Genomic DNA, 21,647 nt, shown 5'->3' on the forward strand with positions numbered 1-21,647 from the left:
CTTCTCTGGTGTTTGCTTCAAAATTTTGTCCACTGGGGGTCTGTGGTCTAATTTGTGTCAATTTCAGGGTCCTTGATGTAAAAAAGTTGGAGAACCACTGTCCTAAATGATGCGCTCACCCTCTTTTAGCTCTGTTTTCGGTCTCCACCAGAGAACAGAACCAGTAACTATGAGCTGAAAGACGTTAAAAGTTAAGTTAATATATAAAAAAAAAATATGTACAAAAGCAATTTAATTTATTGGCCTAAAAATGGTCAGATCTCTTGAACTTTACATCTCATAACTTTAAATCAAAACTTCAAAATTCAGTTTATTTCACTTTGTATGGAGAACCAACAGAAATCTCCAGAAAGTAATCATGTACACTGCAAAAACTCAAAATCTTACCAAGAATATTTGTCTTATTTCTTGTCAAAATGTTTCAATTTTAGTCAAAACTAATCCCTTTCCACTTAAAATATGACTCATCACCTAAAAATAACTTGCTTTTAGACAGTTTTCACTTGTTTCCAACAAATTTTCAATTGAAATAAGTAGAAAAATCTGCCATTGAAAGCAAGTTTTTTTGTGCTTGTAATAAGAAAGAAAAACTTGCTCCATTGTCAGATTTTTCTACTTATTTCAAGTGGAAAATAGGCTTGAAAAAAGTAAAAAGTCTCTTAAAACAAGCTTGATGAGTCTTATTTTAAGTATAATTAGATTTGTTTTGACTAGAAATGACATTTTGACTAGAAATACGACAAATATTCTTGGTAAGATTTTGAGTTTTTGCAGTGTAATGTCCAATTTAGGGCAATTGTTGTTGTGTTTGATATGAACCTTTGAAAGCATTTGCCTTGCCATACAAAAAAAAATCAATTGTAGCATTACATTAAGTATAGTTAATGGTGCTCGTGATGCTTAATATTGAAGATTTAGATGTAATAGTGACAAAAATAAAATAAGGCAATGGATGTAAAGTCGGAGTTGGGTCACAATCAACCAGTAAACGGCTATAGGCTACCACCAAAAAATAATAATAGTTTATTTTCTATTTCCTGCTCCTTAACAGAGACACTGTACAGCCTTACATAAGACGTCTGGTAGTTTTTAAGTCTCCCCTGGGAAAGAAGTCATTTGAAGCTAATTCAACCTCCAGCTCCTCATGTAAATAAACTTGGACGTGAACTTGGACCGTGAAGGTCGTTCTGACCCCCCGAGCGTCCGCTCTCCCCCCCGGCAGGTTTGGTTTGGTATGATGAGTCAGGCAGAAGGAATGTGGAGTTTCAGAGTCGTCCACCGTCGACGCCGCTGCATTTTGTTTGTGTGATTTATGGAGCAGGAGGCGAAGGCTGGGTTTGAAGTTTTTATTACACTCACCGTTAGAAACAGGTTTGGGTCAGAAAGTACGTGGTTATTATGGGATAGAAGTACCACCAAATGGCCACATAACATACCAATAACACTTATACATATACATTTTAATTGTTTTATGTTTTGTTTTTCACATGACTGTAAACTGAATTTATGTTGAATGTTTATCTTTATAAATTTATGTTGAATGCTTATCTTAACAAATGTACGTATGTTGAATGTTTATCTTGAATTTTCACACAATATTGATTTTCTCTCTTTTTAATTGTTTTATGTTGTTTTTTCAATTTTTAAATTAAATTTAACATAAGATAAGATAAGATGCTTTTATTGTCATTGTATATCATACAACGAAATTTCCATTTGAGGCATTCCCAGATACCCATAGCAGCATTTAAAATAATGTTAATAATAATAATAATAATTCATCCTAAAAGCCTAAGCAATAAATAATAACAACAATAAAAACAAGAAAACATATATATTTATTTATTTATTTATTTATTTATATATTTATGTTGAATATTTGTCTTTTGGAGGACCACTTGACAAGCCCTTGGGGTTTTTTTTGGTTTCTCCGGCACATTTGCTTTATCTACTGTATACTTTGTATGTCTTATGTCTCATACTTATACATTCTGACCTCTAACATGACGTCCAGTACATCTGGACACTGGGACAGCAACGACCTCTCAGCTGCTGCAGCATCTTAAAGAGGCTTCACATAACTACACACATCGCTCCCACACACACATTTCTCCGTACGGCGACCACGGCGCTCAGATTTCCCATGACGCATCAGTGTATCATCTGTTCAGAGAGGAGAGGACGCCGAGGTCCAGCTGGTCTGACAGCCTGAAACTCGGTGGGAATAATTCAGAATTCCTGCGTCCTCTGGGTGTTTCTGTTCCGCGTGACGAAAAAAAATGGGATGCCTGGGAGTTCTTCTGGAGAACATCTGGTTCTCATGAGCAGGGAATCCAGAGGTCATTCCCAGATCTCCTCCCACCTCCTTTTATTTCCCACTCCTCCTCTCACTCTCTCTGTCTCTCTTTCTGTGAGGGAGAGCCAGCTACTGTGAGAGAGAGGAGCACATTTCTGCAGATGAGTTTGTTCGACTCGACAATATAAAACTTTTTAAGACATCAGAAACAGATGTTCAGTCTGCTGACACACTATCGCTGCCTGACAACATCCACTTAAAGTCATTTCAAAATCAGATGATGGAGAAACAACTTAAAAAGCTCAAGTTTTTCCACACTGAAGCTCAGAGGAGACGCCGAGCCCACACACAGAGACAGAAATGTAAAAGGAAACGGACACAGTCGGACACTGTTTTGACTCAATTTGAAATGTAACAGTGATCAAGGCCGAGAGTTTTTACATCCATATTGGGTGAACAGTGTTGCACTCATGGCCATGTTCCCTAGTGTTGCAACAATGATCCTTTAAATATGCAAACAAGTCAACTGGAGGTCTTGTTTTTGCCACCGTAAATAGTCAGAGTTGTTTTAAAGGTCCAACGTTCTACTATATAAGGTGAGATTTTCTACATTTCATAAAGCAGCTCTATGTTCTATATTAATACTGTGAAAGTATCAAAGCCTCAGTCCACAGAGAAATGCACACAGCCTGTATTCAGAAACTGAGCCCTTAAAACCAGCCGTCAGGACTTCCTGTCACTTTGTGATGTCACAACTAAAGCCCCGCCCCCTCACCACCTGGACCCAAACATCCATCCATCCATCCATCCAACAACTTGCAAGATTTGGTTTCTCTGAGTGTTTTATTCTGAAATCTGCTCTGTTTCTTATTGGATCAATCAGAAAACAGTCAGCCAATCATAAGAGGGGCTCAGAGCCTCATCCTCTCCTCTGATTGGCTGACACCGACCTGTTGTTACTAGAGCTCAAGAGAGAAGCTGAGAGAGGAGATGGGAAAACTACACTGAGATGGTGTTTAGATCTTCTCATTGATCAACCCTTCAAAATAAAACACATCTCAACTTGTGTGTAAAATGCACACAAACAGTGTCTCTTCTGATTAAAACCACTTGGTGGCACCAAAGTTAAGAATTAAATTCAAACTCGGCTCAAAGCTCATCAGCATTGTTTCAAATCTGTGCTAGAGTAAAAAAAAAAAAAAAAAGAAAAAGAAAAAAAAAACGTGTGTCACTGCTCCAGTAAAAGGTCAGAAAACGGAAGGAGCGTCACAATCTGTCCCAGTTGATTTAGTTTGTATGTCAGTGACGGGTTAGGATGACCTACCGTGGCATTTCACTTCAGGATCGCCCCAGAACAGTTCCTTACACTCCCGACACGTCTTTCCTCCAAATTCGGGTTTGCACGAGCACTGTCCTGTGACCTACGGAGGAAAAAACGTAAAATAAATAAATAAAACACCAAATCTCATCAGACAGGAGGCGTACGATATGATATGAAACGTTATATATTTCTGTGTGTTTTTGCAGCTTTTTCTTTCTTTCTTTCCCTCGCAGACACAATGGCTCTTTGTGCTTTTTGATGTGACTTCTCTTCTCTTTGGACAAACGTGTATTCAGTTATTCCACAGTGTATTCTGAGACTTCCTTCCTCTGGTGGACAGCCGCCAGTAAACACAGAAACCCAAATGTTTGTGTATGTGTGTGAGAAAAAGAGAAAGAGAGAGAGAGAGTGGGTGCACTGCACTGCACACCATCCTGTTCTTTATGTGCAGAGTGTACACATGAATAATTGTGTGTTTGAGTGAAGTGAAGTTGCACAGAGAAAAGAGTGAATTCCCAAACAGCTGGAGACCATATATCCAAAAGAAAAACAACAGTAACCAACAGCAGGTGATTAGACGTGGGGAACATTTTCCCTGCTACTCCTCAACATTGTGTCAAGACGCCTCGGCCAACAGCAGCTGATTGAGCCATGAGTCCGTTCGTTCAGCTATACATGATGACATTCGTAGAGAAGCAGCTGCTGCAGCGTTAATGCAGGAAACGATGCAGACAGGACAGGACAGATGTTGGACTCGCTGAGTGGTACTTACCCCTAATGTGTCTCTGAGGGGTTAAAGACCGACTCTCCCACATTAACGTCAACATCGTTGGGAGCGATCAGCTGCAGCGGGAACACTACTATGGCTGCATCTCAATTCGATTACTTCCATACTTACACTAAATATTTAGAGTATGTACAGGTGCATCTCAATAAATTAGAATATCATGGAAAAGTCTATTTCCAGTAGTTCAACTTAAATAGCCCCAAACCAAGTACTGAGTGCATATAGATGGACATACTTTTCAAAAGGCCAACATTTCCATACTAAAAATGCTTTTTTAAATTGGTCTTTTGTAATATTCAAATACTAAATTTCAGGTCTTCATTAAATGGAAGCCATAATCATTACAATTAAAAGTAATTAAATAAATAAAGTCATTTTCTTGAAATTTTACCACTTTTTTCTATAAGTTTTAAAGGTGTACAGAAAAGAAACATGAATTTGATTCCGCTATGGGTCATAAAATTAGTGTAATAACTCATCTATCAGACGATGTAGCCCAAACTTTGTGCAAAATTCTATTTGCAAGTAAATCCGTGGTGAAAGTGGGTTATTTTTTTTCGCATTGGATAATGCAGGTGCACGGATTATATGTCACCGTGTACACGATTCATCAGCCACTGATATTGGATCTGTCATCCGTCTGTCATCTGTCATCCAACGTCTGAGACACACGGAGCTCGGGCTCGCCCCAAACTTTGAATATCCCGCCTGCTTGATAACGACCAATCAAATTTTTTTCCTTTTTCCTTTTTTTCCTTACTCGGCTACAAACACGACAAACGGCCATTTCTGTACACCTTTAAAGTTTTTTGAGAATGTTTACCCCCTTTTTTTTATAACTATTTATTTTTTAGAAATCTTCCCACTTTTTTCCAGATTTTTTTTAGTTTTTTGAGAAATTTTACCACTTTTTTTTTTTTCTTTTTAGAATTTCTTCAAATTTTTTCTAGAATTTTCTTTAGAAACTTTTTTTTAACTTTTTTTTATTTATTTATTTTTATTTATTTTCCTGAAATGTCCTGAAAACTTTTTTTTTGAGAATTTTTACCACTTTTTTCTAGAAATGTTTAAACGTTTTTGAAGAAATTGTACTAGTTTTTTCTAGATATTTCTCTAAATTCACGTTATTGGCCCTAAAATTGAACATACATTGACTAAAAAAGTAACGTTCTTCAGTCTGAGAACAAATATTTGTGTATTTCTGGTGTTCGCTTTATAATTTTGTCCAATGGGGGTCCTCCGTGGTCTAATTTGTGTTAATTTAAGGGTCCTTGATGTAAAAAACGTTTGAGAACCACTGCTATGACAGTGTACTCTGGAAGTATTTGAATTGAAACACAGCTTGTGACTCACCTCGTTGCAGGAGGAGCTGAGGGAGTGGACGGGGTCGCAGTCGCAGCGCCGGCAGCCCGAGCCGCTGCCCAGGTTCCAGGTGTCGGCGGCGCAGCGGTCGCAGTTCTGACCGACCACGTTGGGCTGACAGGGACACTGACCGCTGTGCTGGCTGCACTGACACTCGTCCGGAGAGGAGCAGGCCTGAGGCACCGTCCCCAACGAGTAGCACATGCACTCTGCACAGAGGAGGTGGAAAGACGCTCAGCATAGATTCTGAGATTGTTCTTAAGTGGTTCTCAAAGCTTTTACTAACAAACACAACGATGATAATACAAATACACTGCAAAACTCAAAATCTTTCCAAGAATATTTGTCTTATTTCTTGTCAAAATGTCTCTTTTTTAGTCAAAACTAATCTCTTTCCACTTAAAATAAGACTCATCACCTAAAAATTAACTTGTTTTTAGATCATTTTCACTTGTTTCAAACACATTTTCACTTGAAATAAGTAGAAAAATCTGCCAGTGAAAGCAAGTTTTTTGTGCTTGTAATAAGAAAGAAAAACTTGCTCCACTATCAGATTTTTCTACTTATTTCAAGTGAAAATATGCTTTAAATAAGTAAAAAGTGTCTAAAAACAAGCTAATTTTTAATGTGATGAGTCTTATTTTAAGTATAATGAGATTTGTTTTGACTAGAAATGACATTTTGACTTATAGAAATAAGACAAATATTCTTGGTAAGATATTTGAGTTTTTGCAGTGTAACAAGTCCTTTGTTTATATGGAGCCTTTAAAAATAAAGTTTACAAAGTGCTGTGACGTAAAAGCAAAACACAATGGCAGCAGAAGAACCCAAACAACAAAAATCATAGAAAACCCCAAACTTGTGACCAAAACCACCTTATTTATCAATTTAAATACAAAGTAAACTGATCATTTCAAGTCTAAAAGCTCATCCATCGTCCATACTCCGCACAAATTCTTTAATATGTGACCTCTGCTACACACTGGTCTACATTATGTATTATTTAAGAAGTGTTTGTTGACGTTGATTTTAGGGTGCAGCCTAGAAACTGTTATCCACTATTTTCATTCTTTACTCTGACAGCTGCTGTGACGAGACAATTCATTCATTATGAATGGATATACATTTATAAAGACATTCTAGAGATATATCGTGGTTGATATTAATAAATATGACAGATTAACAGGGCGCTTCATCATTTAAAACCAGTTTAACTCTTATGGTTGCGGTTGATTTCATGTCACAGCCGTATACTCACTCCTGCAGCTCTGCGTGGCAGCGTTGCCGTAGTAACCCAGTTTGCAGTGCTGGCAAGCGTAGCCGTCGGTGTGGTCCTGGCACTTGAGGCAGGCGCCGGTCCGCACGTCGCAGGACCCGGGGTCTTGCATGTCGATGTTGTTGTTGCACTGGCAGCGCGTGCAGCGTCCGCCGGGCACCAGAGGGTTGCCGAAGTAACCGGGGGCGCACTGGTCACACCTGGCGCCTGGCAACGAGAGAGAAAAGGGGCGGGGCTTTCAGAGCAGCGGTTCTCAAACTTTTTTTTTATATCAAGGACCCCTACACTGCAAAAAATCAAATATCTTACCAAGAGTCTTATTTCTAGTCAAAATGTCATTTCTAGTCAAAACAAATCTCATTATACTTAAAATAAGACTCATCACATTAAAAAGCAGCTTGTTTTTAGACACTTTTTCCTTCTTTCAAGTAGATTTTCACTTAAAATAATCTAATAGTGGAGCAAGTTTTTCTTCCTTATTACAAGCACAAAAAACTTGCTTTCACTGGCAGATTTTTCCACTTATTTCAAGTGAAAATGATCTAAAAACAAGTAAATTTTTAGGTGATGAGTCTTATTTTAAGTGGAAAGGGATTAGTTTTGACAAGAAATAAGACATTTTGACAAGAAATAAGACAAATATTCTTGGAAAGGTTTTGAGTTTTTACAGTGTAAATTGACACAAATTAGACCAAAGACCCCCACTGGACAAAATTTTGATGCAAACACCAGAAATGAACAAATATTGGTTCTCGGACTGAAGAACGTTAATTTTTTAGTCAATGTATGTTTGCAAATTAGGGCCAATGTCGTGAAGTTTTGGAAATATTGTAGAGACATATCTGGAAAAAACTAGTACAATTTCTCCAAAAACATTTAAACATTTCAGATTTCCATTTTTAAAAAAAATCAAATTTTAAAAAATAGTTATAAAAAAAGCGGCAAACATTTCTCAAAAACTTTAAAAATTCTAGAAAAAAGTGGTAACATTTCTACAATAAAATAAAAAATATAAAGATTTTCTAGAAAAAAGTGGTCAAATTAAAAAAATAAATAAAAAAAGAGTAAAAAAAAAACTAGAAAAAGCGGTAACATTTCTCAAAAAAATTAAAAAATTCTAGAAAGTAGATGATTTTCATTTTTTTTTAAAAGTTACACATTTTCTAGAAAAAAGTTGTAAAATTTTTCAAAAAAGTAAAAACAAAAAAAAGTCTTGAAAAAGTGGCAACATTTAAAAAAAAAAAAAGTTAAAAAAAATTGTTATTAAAAAAAGCGGCAAACATTTCTCAAAAACTTTAAAAATTCTAGAAAAAAGTGGTAACATTTCTAAAATAAAATAAAAAAAGATAAAGATTTTCTAGAAAAAAGTGGTCAAATTTCTAACAAAAGAGTAATGAAAAAAAAAAACTACAAAAAGTGGTAACATTTCTCAATTGTTTTTTTAAAAATTCTAGAAAAAAGTGGTAACATTTCTAAAATAAAATAAAAAAGATAAAGATTTTCTAGAAAAAAGTGGTCAAATTAAAAAAAAAAAAAAAAAAAAAAAAGAGTAAAAAATAAAATAAAAAACTAGAAAAAGTGGTAACATTTCTCAAAAAAAATAAAAAATTCTAGAAAAAAGTGGTAAGATTTTTAAAATAAAATAAAAAAGATAAGATTTTCTAGAAAAATGTGGTCAAATTTCTAAAAAAAAGAGTAAAAAATTAAAAAAATTCTAGAAAAAAGTGGTAAAATTTCAAGAAAAAGTTTGGGACCCCCTTAAACATCCTCAAGGACCCCTCGGGGGACCACACTTTGAGAACCATAGTTTTAGAGGACACTCCAACAGAAACACGAGCCCGGGGCTAATCACAGGGTCTGTGTGGAGGTGTTTGGGTTTGTGACGTGATGCGTGCGATGATGTCATCTCTCCGTTTGTTTACCTTGGTAGCCGGGGCTGCACACGCACACCAGCTGGTTGCTGTAGTCGTGGAGGTAGCAGCTGTCGGCGAACTGGCGTCCACTGCGCGGCCCGTCGGGACACATGCAGGGACGACAGTGGCTGCCCGAGCCCAGCTCTGCGTCGCCGTGGTAACCGTTCAGACACCTGGAAGTAAAAGAAAGAAAGGGGGAAAAAGGTTGAACAGAACGACTCACAACTGTAGGAGAGCGGCTTAAACCCAAACAAAAAAAAAAAGCCCTGAGCAGCCAAAATTTGTTCAGCGATAATTTTCTTGAGAATATAACCTTTCTTTTCCTGAGTTAACGATATAATTAAACAACAAACATCTTATTTATCAATTTAAATACAAAGTAAACTGATCATTTCAAGTCTAAATGCTCATTTTTTGAGTCCGTACTCTACATTAACTCTTTAAAATGTGACCTCTGCTTCACACTGATCTACATTATAAGCAATACTTTTGCTTTATTAAAGTAGAAGTGTTTGTTTAAGTCGATTTTAGATGCAGCCTAAAAACTGTTGTCCATTGTAAACGACAGAAATGGCTCCTGGAAACATCTTGACATTTTATTTTTCAGAGATAATTTTCTTGAGAATAGAAACTTTTGGTAACTCTTTAATTGATAGGCCATTAGTTACTTGATAATGTCAAGAAATAACAATTAATTGTGTCATAATGTCTAGAAATAGCCTAGAAATAACAACCAATTTCATAGAAATATCGCCAAGAAATAACGATTGATTGTGTAGAAATAGCCCAGAAATATCAGTCAACTCCAAGGACTTGGTGGAGAAAAATTCTGGTCTTTCCCAAAAATTTCAAAGCATGAAGAGCATGTATAATCTTTTGCTTTTATGAGAAACATGACAAACTATGAAATTGACCCTTATTTTTAGGCTATTTCTTGACATTACTACGCAATTAATTGTTATTTCTTGGCTATTTCTTGACAATATCATGTAATTACCAGCCTGTAAATTAAAGGGTTACCAAACTTTCTTTATTAATTATTAATCTGAGATAATAAAGCTAAAGCCAATGGACGGATGGTTGGACAAGGAAACTCCTAAACTTCCGAGACGACCAGGACGTCCCACACTACGATGTTTTGGACTCTCTGTGGGATTTTCTCCACCTTATCTATCGGCCATCTTGTAAAGGCAGCAGCCAATCGGAGCGTCGTACCTCTCACACTGGTGTCCGGTGGTGAAGTCCCTGCAGCCCTGACACTCTCCGGTCTGCGGGTGGCAGTGCTCGCTGTGGCCGTTGCAGTGGCAGCGGCGGCAGCGCGGGAAGCCCCAGTAGCCGGGGAGGCAGTGGGAACACTGATGCCCCGTCGCCCCGGGAACGCAGTCGCACTGACCCGTCGCCTCGTGGCAGAAGGCGCTGACCGCACCCTGAGGGTCGCAGCCGCACGCTGGCGGAGGAAGGAAAGGAAAAGAAAAGGCGTTTAACTCATTAGTGCATTTTGTTTTTTATAGGACGAATCGCCTTGTTGTTTACAACTACTTCCGGGTAGAAAACCAGCATGAGAACAATAGTGACGGACGAGAGTTTCACTATATATATCTAATTTTTCATGTCACTATATCGCCGTTTAGACTAATCTGATGTTTGTAAAGTTTATAAAACCAATGACTGGACAAACATTATTATTTATGTGCGCACATTTTTGTAATTAGTCATGGTTATCAGAGATTAGCCGGGCTAACGGTTAGCTACCTGTTTAACTTTAATAACTCAGTGACTCAATAAACGTCCATAAAAAATAAGAAATTCTCCAGCGGATATCTGAGTTACAACATGACTGAGCTAACTGGAGTAGTTTCATGTCGTGTCCCACAACGGGAGGGTTTTAACAGCTGACGTCCTGCTGGGTTTAGCTACCGCTGTTAGCTTAGCTACCGTTAGCTGTCCCTGTCAGCTGAGCCACTGATGCTTTCTAGACACTGTGATTCCCCCCAAACTGAATAAATTCCACACATAGCAACACAAAACACACACAGAGAAATAGTGATGTTTCTTCAATCATTTCATATTTGTCTAAACGGTGATAGGACGTGAAAAATATGATATATAGCTAAACTCTCGTTCGTTAATAATATAGCTAAACTCTCGTTCGTTAGTACTGTTCTCATTCAAATTACGTGCTGGTTTTCTACCCGGAAGTAGAATGTAAACAACAAGGAGATTCGGTCTATTGGTTCACATCAAAAAAAGGGACTCACGTATGCAGCCAGACGGGCTGAACCGGAACGTCGCCGGAGCGCAGTGGTCGCAGTTCCTGCCGACGACGTTGGGTCGACACTGACACTGACCTCCGCTGGACTCGCACACGGCGCTGAGGGAGCCCTGAGGGTCACACTGGCATGCTGGGAAATGACAGGAGGTAGAAAGAAGGAGGAGGACATTAAGGAGGACATGAGTCGACTTTTACATTGATGAAATCAGAATAAACCGTGTTTCTAAGACAAACCGTCCACTGCGTACTACGGACGCACCGATCTGATATTAAAGAGGAATTATGCAAGATTTTTACGTTAACTCTGCTCCATTTTTACCTTAATTAAGCAGCTCCAGAGTCCTAGTTCTGGTTAAATCAATGACTTGTAACTAGTTCCAGGGAGAATGGAGGCTCTCTGCCTTCCACCTAGCGTCTCTTGGCTGAAAACCAACCTTCGACGTATTATGTCCCCTTTTCCACAAATTAAAATAGTCCCCAGGTGTCTTAAAGACATGTCTGTGACATGCTTTGGTCAAAATCCCCCAAGGATCAAACATCACAGCTCTTTTCATCCTCTCTAAACAGCCCTGTTCAGAACGGCTGGTTTCAGTGCCTGTCCCTTTAAATGCAAATGAGCTACTGTTTGCCCCGCCCCCTTCTACTGGTACCAGGTAGGGGTGGGATTATGCAAATTTGAAAACTAATGACATCATTGGAAGACAACTGAGGGAACAGCTGGTAAAACCACATGGATTTCAAACCGAGGGAGTCTGAAAATTACAGATTTTTTAGTCAATTCTCGCATTTTGGAGGCCAGAAGGAAAGACAAACACCCAAATATAAGTGAAAAAGCCTTAAAAAAAATGATATTTCTATATGTCCGCTTTAAGATATCGACTAAATAGCCTGATCAGGTATTGGATAATGGTGCTGCTGATCCATGACGCCGATCTACTCACTTAAATTCAAGACAAAAAACGCAGAGCAACAACGTTTAACAAAGATAGGAAAGTAAAGTTTAAGTCAAGCCTGATACCTTCACTGTCTTCCTCATGGTAAGGTTTTACAGTTTATTAATTCAACAGTTGTATCGGATATTAGCCGATACACTAAGCCCAAGTATCTATCTAAGTATCGACATTTGGGGGCTGAACGATCCAGTTTGGTACGTCCACGCCACCACCGACGTACCCATGGCTCCTTTGTGCAGCAGAGCGGAGACGCTGAAGATGTAGTCGTTGCAGATGTCGGTCATGGGGCTCTTGACGACGCTCTGGCTGCTCTCCAGACACCGGTAGCGCTGGAACGTGTCCCACGCTCCGTCGCCGTCGCTCCCGTGGAACATGTCCAGCTCCCGAACCCGCGGCATCAACACCAACTGTACAGAGAGGAAGAGGAAGAGGAGGAAGAGGAGGAGGAGGAGGAAGGAGGAAGAGGAAGAGGAGGAGGAGGAGGGAGAGGAAGGGTAGGGGGAATGAAACCATAATAACAACATAGGTTTGGATTTAGAGAGGAGGGAGGATGTGAAAATTAGAGTAAAAACCAAGTGAATTCAGCTTTAGAAGGTTTAGAAGATTTCCTTTAAAGAGATACTTCACCCAAAATCGATAATTCACCAATCATCTACTCACCGTCATGCCAAGAAAGGGTTTGGAAAACTTTCAGAGTCATCAAAACGCTTTTGGAGTTCCAGAGCAATGGATTTTCATATAATTTCATGTGTATTGGATGACATGCTATTTATTGTGTGTTATTGTATTGTATTTTATGTGGTTTTATGTGTAAATTTCCACATTGTGGACAATAAAGATATTGAATTGAATTGAATTGAATTGAATTAAATTTCATATAATTTCATCCAACGCAGAAGTTTGGTCGAAATCGGGCCAGTGGTTTTGCAGAAAATGACAGAGGCGATTTTCGAAAATTTTTAACCCGCGCAGGTGTCGAAAGAGGTTTTTTGACCAAAAATCAAATTTCTTCAATTTTCTCCAAATTCGGATATGTCATCTGGGGGGCCGAGGGGAGTCCAACACAGAAGTTTGGTCGAAATCGGGCCAGTGGTTTGGTCGATAGAGTTCACTTTTGAATGGTCCAAAACACACACTATGAAACATCCAGATACCTCCATACTGCTCGTCTGTACTGACCTCTGTCATTTTCTCCAAAACCACTGGCCCAATTTCGACCAAACTTCTGTGTTGGATGAAATTATATGAACTTTATATGAAATTATATGAAAATCCATTGCCCTGGAACTCCAAAAGCGTTTTGATGACTCTGAAAGTTCTCTAAACCCTTCCTTGGCATGACGATGAGTAGATGATTGGTGAATTATCGATTTTGGATGAAGTATCCCTTTAAGAACAGGCACAGAATAAAGTTGCAGTAGAAACCTTTTCATATTTGTGTGTGTGTGTGTGTGTGTACGTACGGAGTCGATGAGTGTGTACGGGCTGTTGACGTCGCTGACGGACGAGTAGAGCGGCAGACTGAGCCGGACCGTGTAGTTCATCCCCTGCTCGAAGCAAACGGGCCTCAACAGCACCACATGTCTGAAACACAGCACAGAGTCAGTGTGTGTGTGTGTGTGTGTGTGTGTGTGTGTGTGTGTGTGTGTGTGTGTGTGTGTGTGTGTGTGTGTGTGTGTGTGTGTTACCTGGACCCAGGTGGCAGAGAGATGCTCTGCTCGTCTCCGCTCTGGATGGAGTTGCTGCAGTGACCTGAGTAGTTCGGTGGGTTGAAGACGGGACGTTGGACTCGGACGTTCACCTGCTCCCACTGCTCAGGCAGCTAGACACACACACACACACACACACACACACACACACACACACACACACACACACACACACACACACACACACACACACACACAGAAAGTTATTTTACAGTCTTAAAACTTAAAGGGATAGTTCAACATTTTGGCAAATTGGCCCATTGCCATAATCCCTATACTCATAGCAGTAGGTTTGTTACCTTTAAGCTATTTTTAGAACGGCGGAGCAGAGCCGTGAGCTGCTCAGAGCTACGCTACGGAGGCTAATGGGATTTCTTGGTTTCCCTCATCAAACTCATCAAATACACAATCCAACAACTAAATGCAGAGACTGCTTGCTGAAAAACTGTCCCTGAAGGCAACGCACATCAGTGGTTTTGCATGAATTTCCCTCTAAAACAACTCTGTCTGGTAACGTTGTGTTATTATCTCATAGCGTGGTGAATGTGCAGGTCACAACTTGTCCACCAGAGCGTTGTGGAGTTGTTGGATTGTGTATTTGATGAGTTTGATGAGGGAAACCAAGAAATCCCATGAGCCTCCGTAGTGTAGCTCTGAGCAGCTCACGGCTCTGCTCCGCCGTTCTAAAAACAGCTTGCACCGACAATTAAAGGTAACGAACCTACTGCTATGACTATAGGGATTATGGCAGTGGGCCAATTTGCCAAAATGTTGAACAATCCCTTTAAAGATACTAACTTTTAAGTGGGAGTGTGTGCTACCTGTGGTTCGTAGCGGATCAAGATGTCGTAGTCCATGGACTCTGGGACGTTGTCGATGTTGAACTCGAGGTAAGCTCCTTCTGGCACGTTGACGAAGCCCAGGCCCGTCCAGGTGGGGCTGCGGTCCAGAGGAAACGGCCGCTGCACCACCGTCACGCCCTGTCACACACCACACACACACACAGGACATTTACAAAAAGGGTCTTAAAGGAGACGTATTATGCTACCCCTTTAGCACAGATTAAAACAGTTCCTAGGTTCTTAAAGACCAAGGATCAAACATCACAGCTGTTTCTGTTCAGACCGGCTGGTTTCAGTGCCTGTCCCTTTAAATGCAAATGAGCCACTGCTCACCAGACCCCGCCCCCTCTCTATATTGCATTCACTTGAATAATACAAAAAAAATACAGTTTTTCTGAGTAATTTATTTTTTGGTTTGTTTTTTTGAATAATATTTTCTGTTTTTCTGACTAATTATTTTCTGTTTTTCAGGGTAATTTTTTTCTGACTTAGCTATTGAGATAAATCAACCAAAGATACTCTGGTTTCTAACCCATCTTTGGTTAAACTTTACTTGCAGGTGGGAGCTCCTCGTGGGATTTTGAAATCTCATAAAGTCAGAAAAATGAAAAACAGAAAAGAAAAAAAATAAATAAATTGTCAGAAAAACAGAAAAAAAATTAATTAAAAAAAAAACAAACAAAAAAATAAATTATTCAGAAAAACTGAAATAATTACCTCGAAAAACAAACAAAAAAATAAATTACTCAAGTGAATGCAATACGCTTTCGTAGTTTTATGCCAATTTGAAAGCAAATGACATCATTGTCGGACAAACTGAGGGAACAGCTGGTAAAACCACATGGATTTCAACCTAAAGAGCCTGAAAATTACTGATTTATTTGTAAATTTTGACATTTTGGGGGCCAAAATGAAAGACAAACACCCAAATAAATGTTAAAGCAGAAGTAAGTGATATATTTGTGTTAATATAAGTCTTAAATAGTTATATCTTCCGACAGCAATCACTTACATAGAGTGTTTGGACTGAAACACGGGTCTCTCAGTCCCTCTGCTCTGCTCTGAGCCGAAGAGAAAACATTTATCGTATCCTACAGTTTTTATCCAATGAGGAGAGAGAACGGCATGCAGGGCTGTGTGTGCAGCCAAGGAACGCCGTGAATGTGGTGACGTAGCGACGAGGACTGTTATGGTGCGTTCGAGGAAACTCGTATTTTTCCGACCGTGAAGTGGTACCAGTTCGATCTGGTACGAGTTCACCGGTCGGAAGTTACGAGTGGCCGTTATAGTGACTTTCACCGGTAAAACAGGTCGGAAAAACACGAGTGGGTTGCCTGGAACGCTACAAAGTCGTAAGTTGTGACTTGAAGCTGTAATTTACGATTTCAAAAGCCTGCCTGGAACGCAGCATTAGCGAAAACGACCGGACCACTTACTTCTGCTTTAAAGAGCCTTCAAGAAGTGATATTTCTATAATTTGTCTCTCCCTTTAAAACAGACACTCACAGGTCCGTGCTTGGCGTCTTCGGCCTCGTAGGTGTAGTGATCCAGAGCGATGAAGTAGAAGCCGGACTCGACCTGCTCGCAGCGTCGTCCGAACATGTGCTCTCTGCACACACACTGTCCTGAGTACTGGTCGCAGCTGTGGACGCACACAGACACAGACGTTAAGGACATCTACCTGGAGCGTTATCAACAAAACATTTTACTCAGCGGTTTCTGAAACACTCAGACAAACAATAAAGCTGCGTTCAAAGTCACTTAAATCATCTTTCTTCTTCGTTCTGACGCTCAGTTCCTCACTACATCTACAGGACTATATGAGTTACGTTGCAGTCTCATGATTCTCATGGTACCTATTCACTGTATTATCCACTGTATTTGTATCATTGCATTTATTGTATTCAGTATATTTTATCCTATTCTAAAGCCTGACCAGGGACAAAGACTGCACATTAGCTGAAGCTTGACGTCTTATATGCATCACATTTTCCCATTTTTTGTGGCAATGTTGTATGTATCGTCCCTGTTAAATAAACATTCAAATAAAATTGGCTGATTAGATAATTCTGTTAAAGGTTCAGTGTGTAAAATTTGTCAATGTTTATTGGCAAAATCTGAATGGGCTCTATGCACAGCTTCACCACTTCCTGAATTTAAGGCAGCTCCTTCATTTCCTGTCTTACATTATTGGACAAACTGATTAATCCAGGTGTGTCTGACCACTGTGACTACTCAGACACACCTGGATTAATCAGTTTGTCCAATAATGTAAGACAGGAAGGAAGCTGCCTTAAATTCAGGAAGTGGTGAAGCTGTGCATAGAGCCCATAGGCCTACTGTAGATAAACCACGAAGAAAAAGACGGAAGGAAAGAAGGAGGAGGAGGAAACAGCAGAGAGAGTGAGTTAGTAGTTAGTCGGTAGAGAATAGTGAGAAGTTTTGAGTTATAAACCTGAAAGTTTGCGATGGGAGCACAAGTTTTATTCGCCATCGTCACTTTGTAGACAGGAAATCTTGAATCTGAACGCTGGATGTCACGGTTTTACCACCAATTTTACACACTGGACCTTTAATGTGCCTAATAAAGTGGCCAGTGAATGTATTTTTATATTTAATAACCGATTTTTTGCTTTTAAGCTTTTATTTTGTAGACTCACTTGTTGTCGACAGCTCCGCCCTGGTCGCAGTCACATGGTCTGCAGCCGTCCATGTCGTTGGACAGACCCCAGTGTTGTGGCTGTGGAGGAAAGAAAAACACAAAAAAACAGAGAACGGACGTATGTGAGTCCAGATAACACACAGACACACACACACACACACACAGACACACACACACACACAGAGTGAGGTTGTGTTTGGATCCGTACCAGACACTGGTCACAGTTGTGTCCGTCGACGAGCCGTTTGCAGAAACATCTTCCTGAGTTTGAGTCGCAGGAGTTTCCTCCCGGCAGCGTTCCCAGTGGGTTACAGGTACAAGCTGCCAACACACACACACACACACACACACACACACACACACTGATTCACTGTACTGCACTGTGTGTTTATTTATGTCCACTCAGTGTGTTTGTGTTTGCGTCCTAGAAAGTTTTCACTGAAGTTTTCCAGAAACAATCAAACTTTTTATTAGGTAAAAACCACAATTCACATACGTTTAAGTTTGAAAGCGTTTTTGCCTTTTTGATTTAACAGATATCTTAAAGGGATAGTTCAACATTTTGGCAAATTGGCCCATTGCCATGATCCCTATCGTTTTAGCAGTAGGTTTGTTACCTTTAACTGTCGGTGCAAGCTGTTTTTAGAACGGCGGAGCAGAGCCGTGAGCTGCTCAGAGCTACGCTACAGAGGCTCATGGGATTTCTTGGTTTCCCTCATCAAACTCATCAAATACACAATCCAACAACTCCACAACGCTCTGGTGGACAAGTTGTGAGCTGCACATTCACCACGCTATGAGATAATAACACAACGTTACCACACAGAGTTGTTTTAGAGGGAAATACAGAGACTGTTGATGAAAAACTGTCCCTGAAGGCAACACGCATCAGCGGTTTTGCATGAATTTCCCTCTAAAACAACTCTGTCTGGTAACGTTGTGTTATTATCTCATAGCGTGGTGAATGTGCAGGTCACAACTTGTCCACCAGAGCGTTGTGGAGTTGTTGGATTGTGTATTTGATGAGTTTGATGAGGGAAACCAAGAAATCCCGTTAGCCTCCGTAGCGTAGCTCTGAGCAGCTCACGGCTCTGCTCCGCCGTTCTAAAAATAGCTTCCACCGACAATTAAAGGTAACAAACCTACTGCTACGACTATAAGGATTATGGCAATGGGCCAATTTGCCGAAATGTTGAACTATCCCTTTAAGAGAGCATTGGTACATGATCGTTGTCAGGTGTAAATTAATACTGGATTAGATTGAAAATGTTTATTTTGACTTAAACAAACAAGAAATGATGGTTTAAAAAACAAAAATAGCAACAAAACAAATGTTGACAGCATAGTGGCAGCATTTAAATGATCAATTATGAACAAAATTCAAAACTGCATCCTGTGATAAGTTAAAGATAAATACGTGTCGTGAACTGGCGGTGACTTACGCAGGCAGCCGTCGGCGCCCTGGCCCAGGCCGTAGTGTCCCTGTCTGCAGTGGTCGCAGCGCTCGCCCTCCACGTGGCCTTTGCACCGACACTGACCCGAGATCAGCCCGGCCGCCACGTCGGTCCGGGAGTCGCACATGCCGCCCTGCAGAGAGCCGTCCGGGTCGCAGTTACAGGCTGCAGAGGAGACCAGAGGAGGAGAAGGACGTCACGGGCAAACAGGAAACAAATCATCGTAAGACAAACGTCATGAATATTTATCATCAACCTGATCAATGAATGTTTAATCATCTTGTTGTGAGATTGCGAACTAAACACCTGCTGAGGGCACCGTGGCCACTAGGGGGCCCCAAAGAGCAAATCACTTTTTAAAGCTAACAAATGCGTAACATCTGTCGACCCCTAGAGGAATCCTGTGTAATTACAAAAACCCTTAATTGTTGTTTTTTCACATTACTAAATTGTTGTTGCTGTTTCTTTAAGACCAAAAATTGAAAAAAAGGCTGATGATGTACATCAAATTCATTGTCTACTGGTTTATTTTAGACACAAGACATACAATTTTTTATTCACTTGCAACAGTAGCATAGACGAATAAAAATATAAAGAGTTCACTATGTGCATTTTTTTTTAATATGTTATTATTTCCAATAAATGAGCACAAAAAGACAATAACAAAAATATCCATCCTGATACAATATCAGTGGAGTGACTCGTACCGTTTTTAAAAAAATAAATATTTTTAAAACAAAAATATGTACTGTTATGTAGAAAATATTATTTAAATAGAGAAAAACTATAGTAATATATTGTTACTTTTCGTCGGCCTGGTTGATATATTTAGTATCGCACTACTTATTAGTTAAATAACTTTGGATATTAAGCGTAAATCAACCCCAGGCTGCACTTTAAGATGAATATGGTGCCATTTCAGATTAAAAATAGATGGGTAAAAGAAACATGCCAGGCTAGGATCATGGTCACCTTACATTATCATATTTTTTTAATTTCATGCATAGGCCTACCTGCTGTATTAGTATATTTATATTCATATCTATATTTATATCATTGTCACTTACTTTGCAATATTTATTATATCAATGGTCACTTTACATCACAATATTCTTATTTCATGCACACCTGCAGTATTTATATTATTTATACTTATATTTATATCATTGTCACTTACGTTGCAATATTTTTACACCATTGTCACTTTACCTATCAATACTTTTATATCAGTCCACCTTATATCCTTATATCCTCAGTAATTGTTTTGCACATTGCCTGGTTGAAGGTTGATTTGTGTTGTGTTTCTTTTTTTTTTTTTTTTTTTAGCCCTCTCTACTTTCTTTCTTAACTTGGCTGATGTAACAACTAAATTTCCCCGTTGTGGGATTAATAAAGTACATCTGATCTAATCTAATGATGATTCGTAATGACAGATTAGTAAAAAAAAAAAAAAAAAAGAACAGAAATAAGTGAATAGTAGGTGTGTAAGTGATCAATAATCGGTATTATTGGGAGTAGTAGGCCTATTTTGCTGTGTGAGATAAAGTGAAGATTGGAGGAAGTAGAAAGAAAACAAACTGTATGTTAAATCCTGTCGTCAGCTCTTTCAGTACAGAAATGTAAGTGTCAGCAGCAGCAGCAGTGTGTAATTTAAAAGAAGAAGAAGAAGGAGAAGAAGGGGCAGTAAATAAAGGGCGAAGCTGCTTTTTATTTTACAGCCTTCGACTAATGACGATGAGTCTGTAACAACGACCACTTTCTGCTGCTCACTTCAAAGACTGAGCCAGATGTTTGACTTCCAATGAGTTGTAACTGTGTTTTTAGAGGCGAGAGGGGGGGGGGGGTCGGAGGGGTCGGGGGGGTCAGAGGTCACCGGGAGGCGACGTTACCGAGGTTACCGAGGTTACGAACCTTCACAGATCCTCGGGTCCCTCAGGTCTCGGTTGGGGTGCTGGAAGAAGAACGGCGCACACTCCTCGCACTGGCGGCCCACCGTGTTGTGTTGACAGTCGTCGCACACGCCGCCGCTCACGTTGCCCGTCGTCATGTAAACGGCGAGGTCGAAGTGACACGAGCCGGAGTGATGGTTACACTCACACACTGAGGAAGAGGAGGAGGAAGAGGAGGAAGAGGAAGACATGTCAACAGTTTAGACTTTTTATACACTCGTCACTATTTATTTATGTTTAATACAAGACGGAAACTAAACATTATAACAAGAAAGTGAAAAATGCCAAAAAAAGTCTTGTTCTGTCGGATTTAAAATAAAAAACAAAGATATTTCCATTCCCTGTGACACGTAATTGAAAAAAAAACTGTAATAAATGACTGAAATGATTAATCAATTCATCAACTATTCAATTTTATTCTAATGTTTTATCTTTGAAAACTTGTTTTATAAATACATTTTACTGAATCAAACTAAAACCAGGTGTTTTATACACTCATCAGTATTTATTTATGGTCACATTGTTCAATACTGGACTGAAACTAAACATATTTTCCTCTGTGTGTTAATAGGAAAGTGAAAAATGCCAACAAAAGTCCAAAAAAGTCTTGTTCGGTCAGATTTAAAATAAAAAAACAAAGATATTTTTATTCCCTGTGACACAAAATTGGGAAAAAAACTGATTTTAAAAGAGGAAGTTTGCACCAGCTCTGTAATAAATGACTGAAATGATCAATCAATTATCAAAGTGATCAATTCATCATTTAGTCAATTCTGTTCTAGTGTTTTATCTCTGAAAACTTGTTTTATAAATAAATTAATCTGAATTAAACTAGAACCAGGTGTCTTATA

The 21,647-nt window shown here is 39.3% G+C and overlaps 1 protein-coding gene across 1 annotated transcript in view; it reads right to left on the minus strand.

The window, feature by feature from the left end:
* Positions 1–21,647, minus strand: part of LOC311006902 (laminin subunit beta-1-like) — a 53,333-nt gene that overhangs the window by 13,386 nt on the left and 18,300 nt on the right. The window contains exons 9-23 of the mRNA XM_083999925.1: positions 20,759–20,947; positions 18,836–19,012; positions 17,602–17,714; positions 17,392–17,471; positions 16,238–16,373; positions 14,711–14,869; positions 13,869–14,002; positions 13,644–13,764; positions 12,401–12,587; positions 11,214–11,357; positions 10,171–10,402; positions 8,965–9,128; positions 7,025–7,249; positions 5,758–5,975; positions 3,621–3,717 (exon numbers count right to left, since the gene is read on the minus strand). Coding sequence (XP_083856051.1) covers positions 3,621–3,717; positions 5,758–5,975; positions 7,025–7,249; positions 8,965–9,128; positions 10,171–10,402; positions 11,214–11,357; positions 12,401–12,587; positions 13,644–13,764; positions 13,869–14,002; positions 14,711–14,869; positions 16,238–16,373; positions 17,392–17,471; positions 17,602–17,714; positions 18,836–19,012; positions 20,759–20,947 — 2,376 coding nt within the window. The remainder of the gene's footprint in view (positions 1–3,620; positions 3,718–5,757; positions 5,976–7,024; positions 7,250–8,964; positions 9,129–10,170; positions 10,403–11,213; positions 11,358–12,400; positions 12,588–13,643; positions 13,765–13,868; positions 14,003–14,710; positions 14,870–16,237; positions 16,374–17,391; positions 17,472–17,601; positions 17,715–18,835; positions 19,013–20,758; positions 20,948–21,647) is intronic.

Source organism: Trachurus trachurus (assembly GCF_905171665.1).
Source record: "Trachurus trachurus genome assembly, chromosome: 23".
Lineage (NCBI taxonomy): Eukaryota > Metazoa > Chordata > Actinopteri > Carangiformes > Carangidae > Trachurus > Trachurus trachurus.